Source organism: Halyomorpha halys, unplaced genomic scaffold (genome assembly GCF_000696795.3).
Source record: "Halyomorpha halys isolate HHAL.00 unplaced genomic scaffold, Hhal_1.1 Scaffold24.1, whole genome shotgun sequence".
Classification (NCBI taxonomy): Eukaryota; Metazoa; Arthropoda; class Insecta; order Hemiptera; family Pentatomidae; genus Halyomorpha; species Halyomorpha halys.
Window position 1 is genome coordinate 2,087,411 of NW_027107648.1, and position 20,965 is coordinate 2,108,375.

General features: G+C 30.2%; 2 protein-coding genes across 3 annotated transcripts in view; one reads left to right on the plus strand and one right to left on the minus strand.

Annotated features, from left to right (window-relative positions):
* The window catches only part of LOC106682490 (thioredoxin domain-containing protein 11), a 16,226-nt gene extending 4,776 nt beyond the window's left edge, over positions 1–11,450 (minus strand). For both annotated transcript variants that reach the window (XM_014423377.3, XM_067046030.1), the window contains exons 1-9: positions 11,158–11,450; positions 10,869–11,076; positions 10,555–10,788; positions 10,273–10,473; positions 8,605–8,769; positions 7,889–7,997; positions 6,540–6,687; positions 3,854–4,085; positions 1,392–1,595 (exon numbers count right to left, since the gene is read on the minus strand). In XM_014423377.3, coding sequence (XP_014278863.1) covers positions 1,392–1,595; positions 3,854–4,085; positions 6,540–6,687; positions 7,889–7,997; positions 8,605–8,769; positions 10,273–10,473; positions 10,555–10,788; positions 10,869–11,076; positions 11,158–11,309 — 1,653 coding nt within the window. In that variant the 5' untranslated portion in view covers positions 11,310–11,450. The remainder of the gene's footprint in view (positions 1–1,391; positions 1,596–3,853; positions 4,086–6,539; positions 6,688–7,888; positions 7,998–8,604; positions 8,770–10,272; positions 10,474–10,554; positions 10,789–10,868; positions 11,077–11,157) is intronic.
* A 1,973-nt stretch (positions 11,451–13,423) lies between these two features.
* The window catches only part of Gnpnat (glucosamine 6-phosphate N-acetyltransferase), a gene marked incomplete in the record, with an annotated part of 12,825 nt that continues 5,283 nt past the window's right edge, over positions 13,424–20,965 (plus strand). Inside the window, 3 exon segments of the mRNA XM_067046033.1 lie at positions 13,424–13,781; positions 13,867–13,929; positions 13,999–14,129. Of these exon segments, the coding sequence (XP_066902134.1) occupies positions 13,568–13,781; positions 13,867–13,929; positions 13,999–14,129 (408 nt within the window).

Sequence of the window (20,965 nt, forward strand, 5' to 3'; positions counted from 1 at the left end):
ATATATTAGATTTTTAAAAAATTTTCATGAAACTTTACCAAATATTCCTGCCAAAAAAAGAAGTAATTTTTTATTAGTATGCACAGACCAAAAATACTCCAGGGAAACAGGAGTACAACAGGAAATCAGCCAAACCTCTCTGTTAGGCATTTTGTTATTATTATTTTTTTAAGTTTTAATAATCATCTGAGTAGATTTAAATAGAATAACACAAAAAAGTTTGTAACAACCTAGAACAACATATTTTAATTGTTTATTACACACAAATCCATCTTTGCTAATGATATAGACCTCACAAGCATATTGAACAAGTCTTTTTACTTAATTTACTAAAGATTTCACTATGTTTCGGTCTAACAAGTCATCCTCAAGGAATAAATACACAAGGACTCACAATTATTCTACTATATTATTATTCCGCGAGACCTTTGGAGAGAGTTCACCATGAGAGGCCTCTGGTTTGGATCTCACGGAACAATACCAAATAGAACAAGGAACTTCTTAGAAATACCTAGGTGTTAGTACTGGGGATCTAGCGATCTTGGCTGGAAAATATTAGTTTGGACTTCCTAGGTATCCATAATCATGTTTTTTTTTGTTTTTGTATAGCTTTTTAACCTTATTTATTTGTGTGTTTTAACTTATTTTTCATTTATATGTTTTTTAAATTCATGTATTAGTTTTTTTAAACTTATTTATTTGCTTTATTTAAACTGTTCTACTGTTGGGGCTATTTTATTTCTGATTATTTATACATTGCTATTTATTTATTAATAAAGTCTATTAATTTACATAATTGATCAAACGTGTTGCAGATTACTGGAGAGGGGAGGTATGAAAGAGTGAAATAGGAACAACAGTATAGTGAACAAATAGGTAAATTATAATTACATATTATAACAATAATAGTTTAATTATATTTGATTTTTTTTTTTTTTTTTTACCTTACCCGGAACATCTTCCTTTTAAATAATAAATTTATAATGAAATATTATCAGCCCATCTTAACTCAATTCACAAACCTGCCCCATTCACCTAAAATCTAATAAATTTTTAAATAGACATTTTTTGAAGAGCTGTTTTCTGGAAAAAATGGTCACAAATTGTATCAAAGAACAATGTGATAAGCTATTCCATCAGGGACATATTTAAGGAGTTATTTAGTGAAAATTGAAAAAAAGTGGGAAGACTTTCCTTGAAATCCTAAATATTTTTCAAATTTCTACAAAAGCAAACTTTATCTGATAAAACCATTTTTTCCATTTATTAGTAAGATGACAGCAATAAAAATTTGAAAAATAGATCCCAGAAAACAAATTGATTGAAGAAATAATCCAAAATAAGCTACAGAATCAGACAATAAAGCCTTTCAATTTATTATTCAAGCTTACCCTTTTGCTCTGGTGCAACAGCTCATTGAACCCTCGTAGACCTAGTTCTGGCAACTGTACCCTGCCAGCGGCACCACCGTTGGAGAAGATTGGTTTGTCCCTTCGCCCAGTGATGGCTCTTTTTATCTTGCCCAGTGACCAATCGCTCAGCCCCAACCACAACCTTTCCTCTCTCAGTTCTCCTCTTCCTATTTTAATCATCTCCTGTAATAAAAAAAAATTGCTTACATATGTGAGTATTATTTTGCAAACTCTTCTGCAGCAGTCTCTATAAATCAGCGATAGCTAACAAGTTTTTATTCCAGCCCATGAGAATTATCACACTTTTTACAAAATATGTTAATTTCATAATGGTCAAAATAGTAAAAACTAATGAATTAAAAAAATACAATATTTGTGCATCCAGATATTTTTATATTTCTTTACAATGAGTGTTTAGTAATATTATTATTATGGTCGGTTTTTCTCGCTATTGCGGGTTGAGTATCTGAGGTGGTGGGACCAAGAAGTTCAACCACTTTCATATTTTTGTTGATTTATTTATTTTAATTTTTTTTGCATTTATTATTTTTGGGGGGTTTCAAATATTTAAAATTTTTCGCACTATACGTGCTGTATTGAAGAGAACTTACTGTTGAGCCTCTCTTAGCACATCAATAGACTCCCCCAAACCATTCACGCCAGTCACTGTTGATTTTGGTATGAGACCATTCGTGGATATTATGAATGGAGTAGTGGTAACAACTTTCAATTGATATGATGAGCTTGTTTATTTATTTTTTTTTTTAAACTTATTTATCCAGTCAAGTATTTCTTTTTATTATATTTTCCTTTCAATCTATGTATTAGTTTTGTTTTGGTAAAATGTATTTATTTGTTTGTTTTACTGTAAACTGATCTACTGCTGTGACTATTATTTCTCTGGTTTGATCTCACATTGCTGTCTAATAGTGAATTTGTTTAACAGGTCACTGGGGAGGATCTGAGAGGGAGAATTCGGGAGAGTGAATTTGTCAATCAAATGATAAAAAAAATTGTGAAATGGAAGGGAGAAGAAAGGGAATCTCAGTGGTTAAGACTCAGTCTTACCAATTTGATGTCTATTGGCGGCGCCGGTTCGAATCCGGCCTGGGTCGTTGATTTTTTTCATTGAGTGGCAGTCCCACAAAATGAAGAACTTTGACCCCCAACCATGGTTAGGCAGTATAGGACTCCAATGGGAGTCTTGGCCAAAAAAGAAAGGGAATGAATTGAAATATTTGTATTTAGTGTGTAGACTGGAATTGATTATAAAAGGAAACTGTGGGGGGAAAAACTGTTGTCTTTCTTTTTTATTATATCATGTAAATATAAGTAATTTACACATGTCCAATCACGGATTGATTAGAATGCTGTATAATGTAGCAACCCGATGTATTTAGGCAGCATGGATAAATAAAGAATGCTTTCTCTCCTCTTTTAATTCTATTGCCAATTCCTGGTATTTCCTCAGTTTTTCTCCCACAGTAGAGCTTATATTATTATTGTTTGGGATGCCGACATCAATAAGTTCCGCTTTCTTTTTTCTTAGATCTATAAGGAGGATATCCGGTTTATTATGGCATACTGTATGGTCCGTACTTATTGATTCATCCCAATAGAGCTTGAGAGAACCTTTTTGGAGGAGTCTATTTGGATGGTAGTTGTAATATAGGCTCTTATCATCAATTAAGTTTTATTATTATAATTTTATCTAAGTTTACATGTAAGAATAATAGTAGACACAATAATAATAACTCATTATGTTTCAATTTTTCACTCCATAAAAATATATATAATGGATCTTAATCTAAAATGGGGATATATAAGAAGATGATCAGGGTTGCGGTCAAAAGAGAAACAAAAATAGTTGTAAACTATTTTTGTTTCTCTTATGACCGCAACCCTGACCATCTTCTTATATATCAATTTTTACGGTCAACTATATATAAATATAAATTATTGTATATGAGCCCCTGAGTTATGATGCATTTCTAAAGTTGCCCACAAGATCATTCGGATTGGCTACCCCTACTATAGCTAGTATATTTAACACACTGCACCAATACTAAATAAAAAGTTTATTAAGTACCGATATTAAATAACTATTAGTTGACTGACTATATGTCAAAACTGCATTTTTCACAAATGAGTGAAATTTAGTGATATAGATACATTTTTTTTTAAATCTAAAAATTTGATTTTATTAAAAGAATTAAATTGTATAAATATGTTTCCTATACAATCATGTAAATACTAATTTAGAATCAGGCCAAGTTTTAACTGTTAGAAAATATATATAAAATTTAATAAGGTTAAGAAAAGATTGAATAGAAATCAGAAAAGGACCAATTCTGATAACAATGGCTTAATCACGTTAAAGGATAAAACACTTAAATTAAAAATACTTGAATTCATCATACTTTTGAATATAATGTACTCACTTCATCACCAATTATCAATACTACAGTTGAAGCTGGTTCTGATGATATTTCAATACCGAGAGCTTGCGCTAAATGTTCAAAGCGTGCCGAGTCGAGGCAGGCAAACGTGAAGGTACTATTAACGTTCAAAGGCTGAGCAGGTGATGGAATGGTAGCAGGTAACGGTGACGTTCTTTCTGCAAGTCGGCAGGCTTCTTCACGCCAATCATTGTGAACTTTCTTACCATCCTCACTGCAATAAAAATATGTAACTATCTATATACCTTCAAATCATTTAAATAATTGCTTACATAACAATACAGCACAAAGAACCTAGAACTACAATAATGGTTGTAAGAAAGCTAGATTTAATTTTAATGGAAACCAATTGAAATTTTTATTAATGAGAGAGGTAATGAGCAATATAGAAATAATATTGGGTAATTCATATGAAATGACTGTTTTTATTATTTCAGAAATTCAAATTGGGTTTAATGGACTTTTGTTGTTTACTACATATATGTTTACAGATTATAATGAGCCATTATTAGTCTGCTCTTTTTCGATAATATTTACTATCATTCCCATTGATTGCATATTGTTTAGTATACCATCAAATATGACACCATGGAAACAAGGTATTCGAGTAAATTTTTTTTTTTTTAGTATAAACTTGGACACTCGGCTGCCCAAGCTACAGAAAATATTACCACAGCATTCAGGGAAGGGTGTTGTAACAAACTGAGCATTTGCCAGTTTGAAAAATTTTTGGCTGGTGCCATAGATTTAGATAACCAACTCACATACAACTGAAATACAAGTATATCTCAACACTTAAAGACCATAGGTAAAGCAATAAGGTAGATCTATGGGTACCTTATGAGCTTAATGAGTGGCTGCAGCTGAAGGGTTATGACATGCGTTTCACTACTTCCTAGTAAAAAAAAGAAGCCTTTTCTCGAAAGGATGATCACATGTGATGAAAAGTGGATTGTATATGGCAACATGCGTCAGTAACATCAGTGGTTTTATATATATATATATGGATGAAAGACTAGGACACATGCCAAAACCAAATTTAAATTAAAAAAAGTAATTGGTTTCTGTGTGTTGGTCAATGGCAGGAATGATTAATTTTTCTTTTTTATCCAGAGGAGAAACCATCACATCTACATCATACTGCAGTGATATTGACATAATACATCAACAACTTGCCAAAAACCCATCCTACTTTAGTTAACTAGAAGGCACCAATACTCTTACATGACAAAGTCATACCTTATGTTTCACGACAGGCAGCGAAGAATCTAAACAAGCTGTGTTATGAAATCCTAACACACTCACCTTATTCGCTAGACTTATCTCCAACAGATTTCCAACTGTTCAGAAATTTGGACAACTTCCTTAATGGTAAAATTTTTGAAAAAGATTCTCAGGTCAAAAACACATTTTCTGACTTTATTTCTTCACCCCCTTTCGAACAGATCCGTTACCTTGGACTACATTTGGACAAACAATTAACCTGGAATCCTCACAAAGACTGAAAAGACATGAAACTGCACATAAATTTTGACTATTACAGCACTTACTAGACAAACGGTCAAAACTTCCAACACATTACAAAAGACTGATCTACATGACTGTAATAAGGCCAATCTGGATATATGGAATTAAGCTTTGGGGCTCCACTAAACCTTCAAATTCCTCTCTTATCCAATCCTTATGATCCAAAATCCTTCGTAAAACCCTCAATGCTCCTTACTTTGTCACAAATAAAATCATACATAAAGACCTTAATGTTCCCTATGTAACCGATCTAGCCGAACCAGATATGACTCCTATTACAAACTCCCTAACCACTCAAACCTCCTAGTTTCTAACCTTGCATCCTCTCCATTCCTGACAATCCTCCAAGACGCCTGAAAAGAAGATGGGCATGAGACCTGCTAATGTAAAATGTCAGAGTGCTACCAATGGGTAGTTCATCTACCCAACTAAGATCAACTAAGATCAAATTTACTGAATGTATTATATAATATACTGTTGTAAATTTCAATAAAGATATTAAAATAAAAAATTTCTTCACAAAACCCTGAATTTTTCAGTCCTGGGATTATAATAACACGACGGGGAAAATGTCTAGAAAATGAAGGTAAATATTTAGAATAAAAATAGTTCAATTTCATTAAGTTCTTTTACTGAATAACTTTTCCTGAGAAAACTGACAGTTAATATGAAACAATCCAATAATAGTGTAAATTAATTTTGAACATATTTTTTATTACCACCTTCATGGTCATGTACGATATGTAGCAGGGTTACCTACTGCTAATCAACCTACTTTAACCAGAGTGGGATAGGGATTAAGTTTTCATTTCATGAAACCACCATGAAGCAATTGACGACCTCCCCCAGGCCAGATTCGAACTGGCACCACTGCAGTTGTAATATTGCTAAAAATCACAAACAGCATCAACTAATTTTGAATGATATACTTTGAAAGAAACAGAATATTGACTATTCCCTCAGATAGAAGATTACCCAACATTTTTGATATTGTAAATCCCCAAAACACTTAATTTTTCTTATTGTTAATCCTTATATATAAATGGATAAAAAGTTTTATAATATGATGGATTAAAAGAAAGTAATCTGATTAGTCAGATTAGATAAAGTGTAAACAGTGAATTAAAAATATATCACCTACACAAGAGAAAACCATCTGGATTTTGGCTGACCCCCGCAGGTGAGATTGTGCCATTTAGGAGGTGCCATGCAAGTCCCTGTGCTCACTCCATTGTTTATCCTTCTCCTCGAGCATAGCTGTCGTACTTCGCCATCCCTCTGAGCAAGCTCTGAAAAAATAAAATTAAATTAGAAAAATGTTAGCAACAAACTGAAGTTAGCAGCAAAAAATGGCACTGTACATAGCAAAATTTGAAAAGAATTTTTTCAACCTTCCTTCACAGATAATTATTAATTATATTATCGCTATTTTGAAAAGTCTTATTTTTTGCTTGTAAACTTCTATATTAATAAATTAATAGTATAGTATAGGAAAAAATAGATCCAAATAAAAAAACAAATTGAACCCTAATGAATCTTAGGTCATATCTTCGTCTTGGTAGCATGATACTGATATAGGGAATTTTGGGGATGGGAAATCTTCCAAGAGGAAAGGGATCGGAAATGAGGTATTTGCAAAACAATTTGAATAAGGTAACGCTCATTATACTTTTTGTTTCTGAATAGAATCTGAGTACTCACATGATAACAAATTGAATAATTTAAAAGTTATGGCCAATTTTAAGTAATTAACACAGGAAAATCACAATATATTGTTGAACAATCCTATTATTCATCTCAATCGGTAACAAATTTTAAAATATTCAATCTATCATTATGAGGAGGAGAGGGGTAGCTCAGTGAGTACGGTGCTGTGCTACTAACTCCAAAGACCTGGGTTCGAATCTGGCTTACTGTAGTTTATTCTATAGCTATTGCTGTTTGTTACTAATACTGCAATACTGTTACTATGTGTCACCCCAGTGAGTTTGGGAGCCCTTCCATAGGTTCACCCGGCCTCTATAAAGTGAGTACCCTTAATTGGGGAAAAATATATTATTTGAGTATAATTTTACGAACAAATCACTTCCTTGCACAACTGTTGCTCAAGAAACAGTACTTCCTAAAAAGTGAGGTTTTCATATTCATTTTTATGAGTGGCCCTGTTCAATTTACAAACAAAAGCTATAATGAATGATACCTTATTACTTGACTTGTTTTGAGCAAATTGTTTTTCAAATAACCCACTCCATTTTAATCCCCTCCCTCAAGGGAGATTATTTCCTCAACATTTGTGTAAACTCTGCAGATTTCAATTCCAATTACCAAGAGTTATGAAAAAAATTAATCGTTTATTTTATCTATTGTTTTGTGTTTTAGTATTGGTGTTTTTAATTTATCAAATGATTTGTCTTAAATGTTAAGGTTTGAGGATATAAACAACAATAGAAGTTATATTTATAAACAATTTAAGCATTAAAATTTAAATACCTCTATAATAATCTTGTTGAAGAGCAGTGTTGTGCTCTATATAAGAGAATTTACTCTTAACTTGCCGAGAGGTAGTATTATGCATCACTGTCATTGCCAATCTCTGGAGCTAAAGAAAATATATTAAAAATGACATATCAAAATAAATAAGTTACTAAAATATGATGAATTATGAATGTTGAATCATATTAATGGCTTGATAATGAGACAGGTTTAAACACATAAGAGAAAAAGTATTCAGTAATTTTAAAAAATTGGTAGAATGTTATAACAATGGGTGATTAAAGGTGTTAATAATTAAAATTAAAATATCAATAACAAAATATACTAATAAAATTTAATTAAAAAATAAATTCAATTTTTTGAGATAACTTTCTAGTAACAAAGCGTTGAAAGTTGTATAAATATACAGGAGCTCCGTGGTAAGGTACTTTGCGATCAACTCCAAGGATCTGGGTTCCATTTCCATATGTTCTTTAATAAAAATATAAGAAGATGGTCAGGGTTGCTCGCAAATAGTTTAAAACTATTTGTTCTTTTTTTGACCGCAAACCTGACCATCTACTTATAATTAAATCTTTACGGTCAACTATATATACATATATGTTTAATAAAAATGTTTATAATAAAATATTTTGCAATTATTAAAGTCACTTTAAGTCAGGACACATATTGATAAACTTTCATTAAAAAAAGAAAAAATAGTAAGAACTTACCATAATATAATTTGGTGTGATAAGCTCAAGTGGACGGATAGGACTGAACATGACGACAATAGGAGTCTTGAGAAGGAGCATTCCGTTGATTGACATCAGGAGTCCAGTGGATGTTTCCATCACCCACTTCAGAAGAGGAGCTCTCTTCAATGGACCATCATAAACCTGAAGATAGCGACATAATATTGAATAAAATTTCACTGTAAGAGTAAAAAAAATTGAAATATATTTTTCCACCACTAAAAGGTCAAACGGTTGTATTATTGCAATATTTTTTGACTCTACGATCCTCTAAGAACCAAGGTGTTCTCAAAAAGAAGACACCACTCCTTTGTCTCAAGCTTGGTGACCCCATCTTCATCAGGCTACAATCAACCTCTCCAGGTTAGGACAGCAACACTTAACACTCACACTACATACATCTCCTTCCTCTTTTACAATTGAAGCTCACAAACTTAACTCAACCTGTTATATAAAGAGAAAAATACCATAAAAGTAGGGGTGAATTTAAGTTAAAATTTTACTTTACCAACAGTTTTTATCATGGTTTTTAAGGTTCTGAAGAAATCCTCTACAGCTCCTTCAAATTAAAGTAAAGGTTGGAAAATTTATATGAAAATAGAGTTCATGTAAAGGAAGTATCTTTTTTTCTTCAACCCACACCATTTTTCTTTCTACGAGGAGAAGATGGTTGGGGGTGCAGTCAAAATAAAACACAAATAAGTTGAAGTGACGTATTTAATTGTGCCAACGTTTTGGCTAGAGTGTCTAGCCTTCTTCAGGGCTAAGAACAGAACAAGATAACAAGCAATGAATACAGAAAATAAAATAGAATTAATAAGCCCTGAAGAAGGCTAGAAATTCTGGCCAAAACATTGGAACGATTAAATAAGTTACTTCAACTTATTTGTGTTTTATTTTGACAGCACCCCCAACCATCTTCTCCTCATGTAAGTCATCCACGGACAACTATCTCTCATGATCATTTTTCTTTCCGTTTTTAAGGATTTGTACACCTTCATAGCCCCTCTAATATTGATTTAGAAGGTTCAAAATTTGTATGCGAATCGAGATGGTATTAGATTAGTGCCTTTTGGTAGTCTTAGCTTTTCTTCTTACTCTCTCTGTGTCATGTTTTTCATGGTTTTAAAGATTTATTAAAACAATAGATCTGTTCCACTTTTGACTGTCAGCAGCATGCACTGTATGAGTTTTTACTTTCCAAAAACACAGTGCATGCTCATGACAGTTTACAACAGTCAAAGGTGGTCATCAGAACAGACCTAATAAATCTATTTCCATCTTTCCAAAAAAAAAAAAAAAAAAAAAAGGAAGAAATATGACTTCAGTGATGGAGCTCTGCTCCTCATCTTTTTTTATAAATGACAGACTTAATGTTTCAATGGTATACAATTTTTGAAATTAAACAACTCATTTCATAATAAATAAAATAAGAAACTGAGTATTTTCTGGATATTCCCAAATATGAAAAATTGATCCTCGAATCAAATCTTAATTATTCTCATCATTTTCACTTACATGTAATTATCTTCTAACATACTCATTGGCTGAATAATAATAAAAATAAAACTAATCGTCATTTATTCTAAAATAAATCACAAGAAAAATTATTTATCATTAAGAATCTCACTGACCAAGTATACTTACAAACTTTTTGTTCCAAACATACAGATGGATCGTGGGAGTGGCTGTAACATTCATGACACAATTGTGTTTGGTGTTTGTGAAAACACCAATGGCAATTTGCCGCACATGATCCCGAGATGCAAGAGATAGTGATGTTTCATGCAATAAACTGAGACCGTGATCAGATGTACTGTGTACATTTAAATATCCAACTAGAGCAGCCTATACAAATAAATTAAAAATTGCTGAATATAAACAATTCACCTCATAATAAGTATCCAAAAACTAACATAATGAACTTACGTCATGCATATAACGAATTCTCATTAAATCATTAATTGAATTTAGTCGATTAAGTGGATGAATAATGGAATGTAAAAATTTGATCATGTGATCAGCTTTGTGCGGTCCCCTATATTCGACAGCACGCTCAAGGCCAACATAGGCCACAAGCTGAGGGTACCTTTCAACTACATCTTTGAATCTAGCTCTACACTCGCTCCCTGGTTCCCAACAATTTACACCAGCAAAGTAAACCTACATAATAATTGTAGTAGAAACTAATTAAATAATCTTTTATATCATAAATCAAATATTGGTTATGAAATGAATTATACCTTATCTACATAAAACTCAGCCGTCTCCAGAAACTCATACTTTAAATCTTGGGAGTCAGCATCCCAAGGAGCATAAAAGAACACAAAAGAATATGTCGAGCTGCTAACATCATGCATCAACTGAGCAAGTTCACCTTTATAAAAGTCATTTATGTTGCCACTACCAAGGAAAGGAGTAGAAGGTGGGCTCTTTTTAGTCCTTGCATTGCTAAAATTAAATTATTATATTTCTCTTGACAACCTTATGGAAAATAATACCTATTAATTCATTAAATAATTTTATTTTCACCTTTTGACAATTGTGGCATAGACTGTGAGCATGACAATAAGCAAAATACACAATTCTCGTAAAACGACTTGCATCTTAGAATTCCTTGTAGGAGTATTTCGTTTTTTAACATCATCATTCTTATCTGAGGTTTCTGTAACCTTATGTTTCATTACTCCACGTCATAAAAACGAAGCATAGCTAACTAAGCATGATTGGAGGAGTTGAGATCTCTAATTACACATTATCTCAAAAGAGTTTTCTTCACATATCACTTGCCTTGATAAAATAAGGAAACCAAAACGTTGACAAGCTATCACAACAACCAGGAAAAGGTTCCCTTCATGACGTGTCCTCTTACAGCTCAATTGTATTTGTATTCAATGTTTTATTAAGTAATTTACTGATCCCTATGGAGGTTTAGATTCCTTCATATGAAACAGATATATATTGAAAAATATGAGGAATTTAAATGAAAACTGCAGATATTCCAGCATTCCTTCCCTTCTCAGTTTGAAGGAATCCGACTGAGCAGAGAGGTTCGAGACCGTAGTAAAATTATGAAACAAGTTCCCACAATTTATGACGTCATTGCATACCCAGAAATGTACTTTTTATAATAATGCTTTAATTGTATGAATCGACGCATAATGGGACAAAAATGAAGTAAAAAATTGAAATTTCGTAAGCTACAATAATACGTAAGCTATACTAAATGTTCGATACAAGAAGGCTCCTTTGAAATGTCAAAGATTAGTAAATTATGTTCTTACTCTCGCCCGAAATATCAATTCAGATGAAATCATCCTGGATCTTTGAAAACATCTTTATTTCAATTTCTACTTGCACATATTTATACAGAACATATTTTCGGAAATGTCATAGTAAATCACAAGAATATATATATTTTTTCTAGCAAATACTCATTTTGGGCTATTACGGATGATTTTCAGTTTAATATTCCTTGGAGAAACAACCAACTCAAATTACGATGCCCAAGTTATCCAGAAAATAGTTTGTCGGATTGATCCCAGGAAATCAAAATATGTTGGTTAAGAAATGAATTCATAACACACAACTTTCTCTATAATGTTTTCGTAAGTATTGGGCTTCAAAAGGAATTCAACTTCAAAATATCTCACAGACATTAGACCTTAAATGAAGACGTAAAAGAAACTTTGACCTTGTTTATCAGCAGCAACTGACTAAGGCTTCTAATTGTTTGGTGATACAAAAAGCAAAAGAATTTGGTATCATGTTGTATTTTCCACTATAGAATCTTTAAAAAAAAATTGTGTTCCAGAGAGCATAATAAGTACCAAATACAACACTAAATTATCATTATAGTTAAAACGTCCTTTCGTATTCCTCGGTCATCTCATTTTCAATGCTATTTCTATCAGCACTAAACTAAGAAGAGCATAGTGACAGATAGTTTGATGATAATTAATAATTATTCACCGCTACCTTATTCGGATGTTTTATTAGTATTTCATTAATATTTTGTGGCAAATAGATCGCAGACTATTGGAATAAGGGAAAATAAAAATAATGCAAAATGGGTTCATTAGTGCTGAAATAAAATAGTCTCATGGAAAACAGTTTATAATCCTATTTTGTTTTTTATGGAATAAAAAAGTAGCAAACAAAATTTTTATATTTCATTAATTCTCTATTCGTTTTCGGAAATTCACAATTAAAATACACCGTTATTTTCAACTGATAGTCAATAACATAAATAAAAAACTGAATAATCTTTTCCTGTGTTCCTCGAGACATTTATTTTCTGTTTATATAACTTGGAAGTAAACACGGAGTATAGACTATGCAGTGTTCGCATTACCGACGACAGACACACACAAACATGCTTGTTCTTTCATTAGACTCTGATTTGTTTTTAATAAGTTAACTACCATTTCTTATTATATGATCACTATTAAAAGATATCTTTTTATTCTCCTTACCTAGGTTCCTATAACATCATAATGTAAACCAGGAGTCAATTTTAAGAATAGAATTTGTAAATTGTTGATTAATTAAAGTATTTCTTTAATTTCTAGAAGCAGTATATGTTGGACATATTCTTGCATAGTGAAATGTTTGCATATAAATATTAGTATATCACCTCTACAAATAGTATTAATCTAAATATTTGAACAATTAATTGCTTACATTGATACGGCACTTTGTTGCATGAAGATTCAGATTCATTATCATCTAGAATCTGTCTTATCAGTATTACATATTGCCATGCCGTTAGTGAACGTCAATTACAATCGCTTGACAGGTTTGTCAAAGAAAGCTGTCAAAGCTATTTTTTAAGCTTTTGTTTGGAGATATGCTAAGAATGCTGCTTGAAGGTCATTACCACGTGGCAGTCAGGAACAGATCGGGAAGGAGGTCCAGGATTATGTCTCAAGGCTAACCATTTATGAGAAAGGGATTGTCAGGAAGAGAAAGAACCGTTCTTCAGTCTCTTGTTGACAGACGGCATTTCAACATGAATTCGATTTTGTTTGATCCAAAAGTTCTTGAAAATATTGATTTCCAGCCAGTGGAATGTCACTATAATCCACCCATTAATGCCATCACTCCTGGAGAAGACTTAGTACTTAGGCCTCTCAGGATATCTGACTATGATAGTGGTGAAGTTATATTTGCTTCCACTTTTGTTATATTTATTTTTGATGCAGCTTAATTATTCTTTTTTTTTTTTTTATGGTTGCACAGGCTTTCTAGAAAATTTGGAACAGTTGACCGATGTTGGAAAAGTTTCCAAAGAAATGTTCGAAGGTAATAGTTTTTCTTGCTAGTTATATATAATGAAAATGAACGTTAGATCAATTATATTATTTATTTCAGATTCTTTCAAGAGAATGAAAAACAGTGATGGGTTATATTATGTTATTGTGGTTGAGAACATCTTAAGTGAAAGAGTTATTGCATCAGCGACTTTGCTTATCGAGCAAAAGTTCATCCACGCCTGTGGTCTGGTAAGATAGGTTTGGACAGCATTTTCTTTCACAATTTTACAAATTACTTCCTCGTTTTTAACAAAACAAATATATTATTATTAGAATTAGTAAACTTAATCATTTAAAAATATGTAAAAAAAAAGGATCATTTCTCTTTATTATTTTCTTAAAAGGACTGATTGATTATTAGATCACTTTATTTTTATTTTATAAATTAATTTGTTTGCAATAACTTTTAATTCAGTCTTGATTAGTTTTTTTAAGCGTAGACAAATTTCCTGTCATTGCTTTAGTCTACAGCAGTATCCACATTGTTTTTGTGTGATTCTACTTTAGCTTGAATATTATAAGAGAGAAAGAATTTTAAAATTCACATTTTCAAAATTTGCTGTGTAGGAGATTTAATGATGATTATTAATCATAAACTATCCATTTCACTAAAATTATTTCACATCTATTTTAACATAGGGTCCAACATGTAGGTCTGTAGAACCTAAAACAATATTTATATATTTTACGTTCTGATTATCTGAACTAACTTATTTTTTGGAATGCATACTCCATTTCTATATAACTTAATAAAAAAGTAAAGTAATGAATGGAGAACATATTATTTTTAGTCACAAATAATAGAGAACATATTATATCTTTTCTTTGCTTTAAAAAATTGATAAATAATATTGCTGGGTCCGATAGACCCATCTATTGCAAGCAGTAATTGGTACATGTCGCGTTGTTTAACTTTAATCTTATATTATGTCATTTCATTGAAACTGAAATATATATATATTTTTTCCCTCATCCCTTGTATGTTAATAATCTTAACATAAATCTATGTTAAAATATTTATAGTAATGGAACTCTTTTATTAGTTAATTTAAACATAATTTTAGGAGTGAATTTGTTCTGAAATCAATATTAATTTTTAATTATGAAATCTTAGTCCTCTATCAAGTTAAATTCAGTTTCATGTTGGTGAATTTTTATTTGTATAACGTAATAAAATAGTTATACATTATCATCCATTTTATTTTTTAGAATTTATTTTAAGTTCAACCTGAAGGAAATCAATGTTATCTAATTAAATGAATAAATGTAGCAACAATTTGCTAGTAGTTTATTTGTTTGATTTACTGGCAATTAAATTTTTTTTTCATAAAATCTCTTCAAGAAACAATTAAAACCATCTTGATCTCAAGTGGTCCTGATTGTGATTTATGGCATAGCTAATTAGGAATTGTGATCATGCGATTTTTTTTTATACTGATATTTTTTTTTTTATCATAGAACTTCTTTTAAAAAATAAATAAGAAATTAAAAAAACAATATAAGGAATTTAGAAACTGAATTATTTAAATTTTGTTTTCTGTATTGAAATGTATTATATATTTATTTATTAAGTATTTAAAAAGGAATTTTTTTTTTATTCTGGAAGTACTGTTACATTATGGAAAAATCATTCAAACTAATAGAAAATAATTACTTTTACGGATTTAACTATAAATCAAAATAATTTTAAGGAATAGAATATTTTTAATATTTAAATGTTTAAATAAAATATACCATTTTTCTAAAACCAGCAAAAATAATATAATTCACAAATTTTTATTTTGTGTCGTTACATCCCACGGTACCAATTAATTATTACTTAATATATACAAATAGTTATGAAATAAATTATTTACTGAAGTTTAATATTTTTATGTATTGAGTTTGTAGTTTTTTCCGTGACATCAAGCATATCAATTGCATTATACTTTCATAAATTTTTCACTTAACTTGTTTTTTTTATGAACCTTTTGAATTTTGAACCTTAATTTTATTTAATTATCTTTTTCCTTATTGTGGCTTACAAACTATAGTGATAAGGAATGTTTTTACTTTTAAAGTTTTTTTACTTAAAATCAAGTTTATATATTTATTATATTAATTTTGATTGTTGCTTTCTTGACAACAACCCGGGCCATCTTCTCATATATTTTTCAAGCTGATTTTATCGGATAAAAATTGCTCGTGTATTTATTATGCTTACCTAATGGTTTGCTTACTATTTTTTCTCCTTATCTATTTCACATTGCACAATACTGGGCCCTATATCTCCTCCTTGATGACAAAAATTATGGGAGTTTAATTTAATTAATATGAGATTGCTTCATATAATTTACTTTTCTTATTTTGGACCAAAATCCTTACCAACTATATTTTAGATACCTTAAATTAGTTCTTACAAAAAATATTATATAAATGTAATATACATATGACCAAAAACTTGAGAAAATGTCTTTTTAAAATATATCAATTGAAAGGATATCAATTTCTCTTAAGAGTGTATAGTATGGAAAATCTTTTATTATAGTGGTGAAATTGTTTTATGATGAAATGGTTTATTACAGTGAATTAATTGTATTGATTGCTATTTCGATTGATTAAATCCTGTTCAAAATATTCCTTCGCTTTTTAAGAAATTCAAATTATCTATTTTTTTTTTTTAAGATTCTTAAGAATATAATAATTTTCATTTTGTTCTTTTTCAGTTAAAAAGAATTAGGGGTTAAATTAAATATTTTGACTCATTGAATTAATTCTGTGTTTTTTAATTATATGAGATTTGATCTCAAAGTGAGGAAATTTAAAATAACTGTAAAAGTTAAATTGTTGTAATGCGACTTGTAAAACTTATCATGTTTGGTTCAGTTATTATAGTATAAGTTTTAAATTAAATGTTTTTAGTGATAACTCTGAATATTTTGAATTATATTAGTGAAATTTGATTTTTGATTTTAATGTCTTTTTATATTCGTTACAAAGAAAATTATTTTTTAGAAAATTGTTGATTGGAAATGTGTAATATTTAAAAGGGCTTGATCAGGGCTAAGAAAAGATAAAAACAATAAAAATTAAAATTTACAGTGGAAAGTATAAATAAACAAGAATTACAAAAAGATATTAAGACAACTAATGAAAACGTAAATAATAACAAAATAAAAATAGATAAAAAAGAAATATAAAAATTCAATAAAAAAGATATTCTATTTTATATCTTTTTGCCTACAAACTTAATATATCTGTTAACCGCAACTTACTCCCCATTTCTCCATCCTGTTGGTCTTTTCATCCCACTTAGCTCATTTTTGTGTTTTTAAGTCCGTTCATTCTTTAATCCTATATCACAGCCCTCGAAGAATGGTGTTGTAATTGTAGGATTAAAATAAATTCCATCAAATTACCTTTACCCTACGTCGTAAACCTTCTGACTGCTCTACAGTATACTTCAATAATGTTGCCCTTATCCTTGTTGAACAGATCCGCTACCTTGGACTACATCTGGACAAATGACTAACCTGGAATCCTCACACAAGACTGAAAAGACAGGAAACTCCACATCGATTTCGACTATTACAGCATTTACTAGACTAACAGTCCATACTTCCAATTCATTACGACTGATTTGCATAACAATTATAAGACCTATCTAGACATACGGCATTGAGCTTTGGGACTTCACTAAACTTTCAAATTCCTCTTGTATCCAATCCAAAATCCTTTGTAAAATCCTAAATGCTCCCTACTTTGTCATAAATAAAATCATTCACAAAGACCTTAATTTTCCATTTGTAACCAATCTAGCCCGAACCAGATATCAATCCTTCCATTACAAACTCCCTAACCATTCTAACCCATTAGTTTCTAATCTTGCTTCCTCTTTTATTCGGACAATCCTCCGAGGCGTCTGAAAAGAAGATGGCCTCGAGACCTTGTATTGTAAAAATGTTTTTAGAGTGCTACCAATGGGTAGTTTCTCTATATGCTTGTACCATACCATTATAATTTCCTCAAATTTACTTGATGTATTTTATGTACAGTTGTAAATATCAATAAATAAATAAAAAAAAAAAAAAACTTCCATTCAGTTAGGTGGGGCGCCCTATTTCGTTGGGTTATTTTCCTTTTTTCTTCACTTTTCTTCTTATTTTTCAGTATTTTAGTGTTTATTGTATTGTTTTATTTCTTCTTATCCAGTTTTTATTTGTTATTATTTCCGTATTAATTGTCTAATACCTTTTTGTAATTCTAGTTTATTTATACTTTTCACTGTAAATCTTAATTTTAGGTGTATCTTTAGCCCTGATGAATCCCTGCTACATGGTGTAAAACATCAGCTTAATAGTTTGATTACTGTTTGGGTTTTTTAATTTTTTTTTTTTACTTCACCCTTACCAACTTCCTTTAATTTAAAAAATATTTTTTAATCTTTCAATAAATCATCTTTATTTGAGACTTATACTAGAAAGATGGACAATTTCGGGTCACACCATCGTCATAATGATTCCTCTCCAGTCTAATTTTCTTTTTTTTATGTTCTGGTCCAGGCTCCATAATCCTCAACCAGTTCTTTTCTTCTGCTCTACCAAGAAAATATCTCAGTAAACTATTCCCATACTCCTTCCTTCTAGGTGTGTCAGTGCCTTCTGGACTTATTCCTATTAATCTTCCCCTGGTTTGTCATGATTAGTTTCCATTCTGTAAATGTACCTAAATGACCTAAGACAGTTTTTTTTAATGACATTTTCTTTTGGTTTTGTTGTTAAGATGACTCATTGAAAAATAAATCTGTATTTCAGTAAAAACTTTTTTTTTTTCATTAAAACATAACAAATCCTTTATTCTAATTTTTTAATCGTTTTCTCTGATGTTTCAGATTACTCTTCCATCATAACACTATAAATAGTGTTATAATTTAACATTTATATAAATAATTTTTGCATTGTAATTGATTAATTGACCATTAAACAAAATATTTTATCAATTTTTATTTTTGTTCAATATTTGTATCTTCATTTATCCACTCTTTTTGTCTAATATATATTTAAATTATGTATTTTTTCATAAATGCATAATATTTTCAGTGAAGAACACAAATAAGAAAAACTTATTTATTAGTGCTCGACCAGAATTTCAAGCCTTCATTAGGGCTAAGAACAAAAAACAAAATAACAGCCATAATGAATAAAAGGAATTACTGACTAGATACATGTATAGTGTTGAAAGTCTTGTAAAGTCTAAGTATTAGAAGATGATAAAAGCAATATGAGAAAAGTTGTATTAAAATAAAGTAAGAGGAAAGAACAAATAATAAAATACATATGAAAATCTAGTTAGTAAATATATGTACAAAATGAAAATTATTTATAAATGGAATATGGTCCAGGTGCGGTAAAAAAAAAAAACTCAAATAGTAAATGGGTATACTATTTTTATTGAGCCAATGTTTCGCCCCACGTTGCAGGGCTTCGTCAGGGCTAAAAAAGATACAAACACTTGACATAGTTACAAAAAAAATAAAAACATAAGTGGAAAATGACAGGGGTATACAATGAAAAATAAGGTTTAATAAGAAAAATTAAAGGTTGTAAACGGTAATAGTAACAGATAGATAAGAGATAAAATAAGAGAAGAAATATTAAAGAAAGTACAAATTAAGAGATGAAAAAAGAAAAGAATAAAATCAATTGATGAGAAAGAATTCATACCTGTTTTGACGGAAGTCAAAGTCAGAGTGAGCCGTTTGTATTGGGAGGAGTGGGGATGGCAGTTTAGCACGCCACATATTAATGGAAATAATTTTAAAGTAAATATCGTAAAAAAAAAAATTTAAATTAGGTAAACAATAAATGTTAAAATACATAATAGAGGGGAAGAGGAGGTATTTACAAAATTATAAAAAAAAAACCAAAAAAAAAAAACCTCATAGATAGAAAAACAAAGAAGAAATAAAGTATAAAATAATGGGATACAATATGTGTAAGTGATTAAGAAAGACAATATACCAAATGAGTGGGGATACAGAGAAATGTAAATTATAATAGAAAATTAATAATAAAGTAATTAATATAAGTACACTTAAGAAGGTAACAAATAAATATAAATTAAAAGATAAGATACATGAATATAAATGAAACATGAAGTGTAGTTAATATAAAAATAATTAAATAAGTGATGAGAATTTAGAGAAACAAGAATAAAAGATATTACAAGAAAGTGGGCTTCTGAAATGCAGAACAAAGTGAAAAGAAGTATTATGAGGGTTTTATAATGTTTAAAATGTGTCGATATTTAAGGGAGATGTAGTCTTTATCAACTTTATGATTTACAGAATTCTCAGTTAAATTTATGTAAATGGACTCTGAGATGAGACGTTTGGTGTGGTTGTGGACAGTGGCAAGAATGGAAGGATTGTCGAAATTAAAAGTATGATTCAGGTTTAATGCGTGTTCTGATAATTTAGATGGAAGTGGATTACAGGAGTTCATGGAAGTTTTGTGCTGGGCATTGCGGTTAGTTTTTAGTTTCGCCGATATAGAAGGAATTGCAACTTGGGATTGAACATGGTATCCAGTAAACTACATTGGAACGGTGTAAGAAAGGAATAGGGTCTTTTAATTTGGAAAAAATATAGGAAATTTTGTTGTGGGACTTCAAGCCAAGACATAGGGTGGGAATAGTGGATCTTGATGATTTTTGAATTTTATCAGAAAGAATGGGGATATACAGAAGAGACCTGTACTGAAAAAGGGGTGAAGTGGGTTGAGAAATAGTATACCTATTTACTATTTGAGTTTTTTTTTTTTTACCGCACCCGGACCATATTCCATTCATCTATACACACGGTCAATCATCAATCTTCCAGTATGAAAATTAGTTACTAACTAGATATTAATGTATATTTTATTATTTGTTCTTTTCTCTTAATTAATTTTAATATTACTTTTCTCATACTGCCTTTATCATCTTATAATACTTAGATGGATGATGAAAAGTTGAAATTCTGACCGAGACATTGGCATAATTAATAA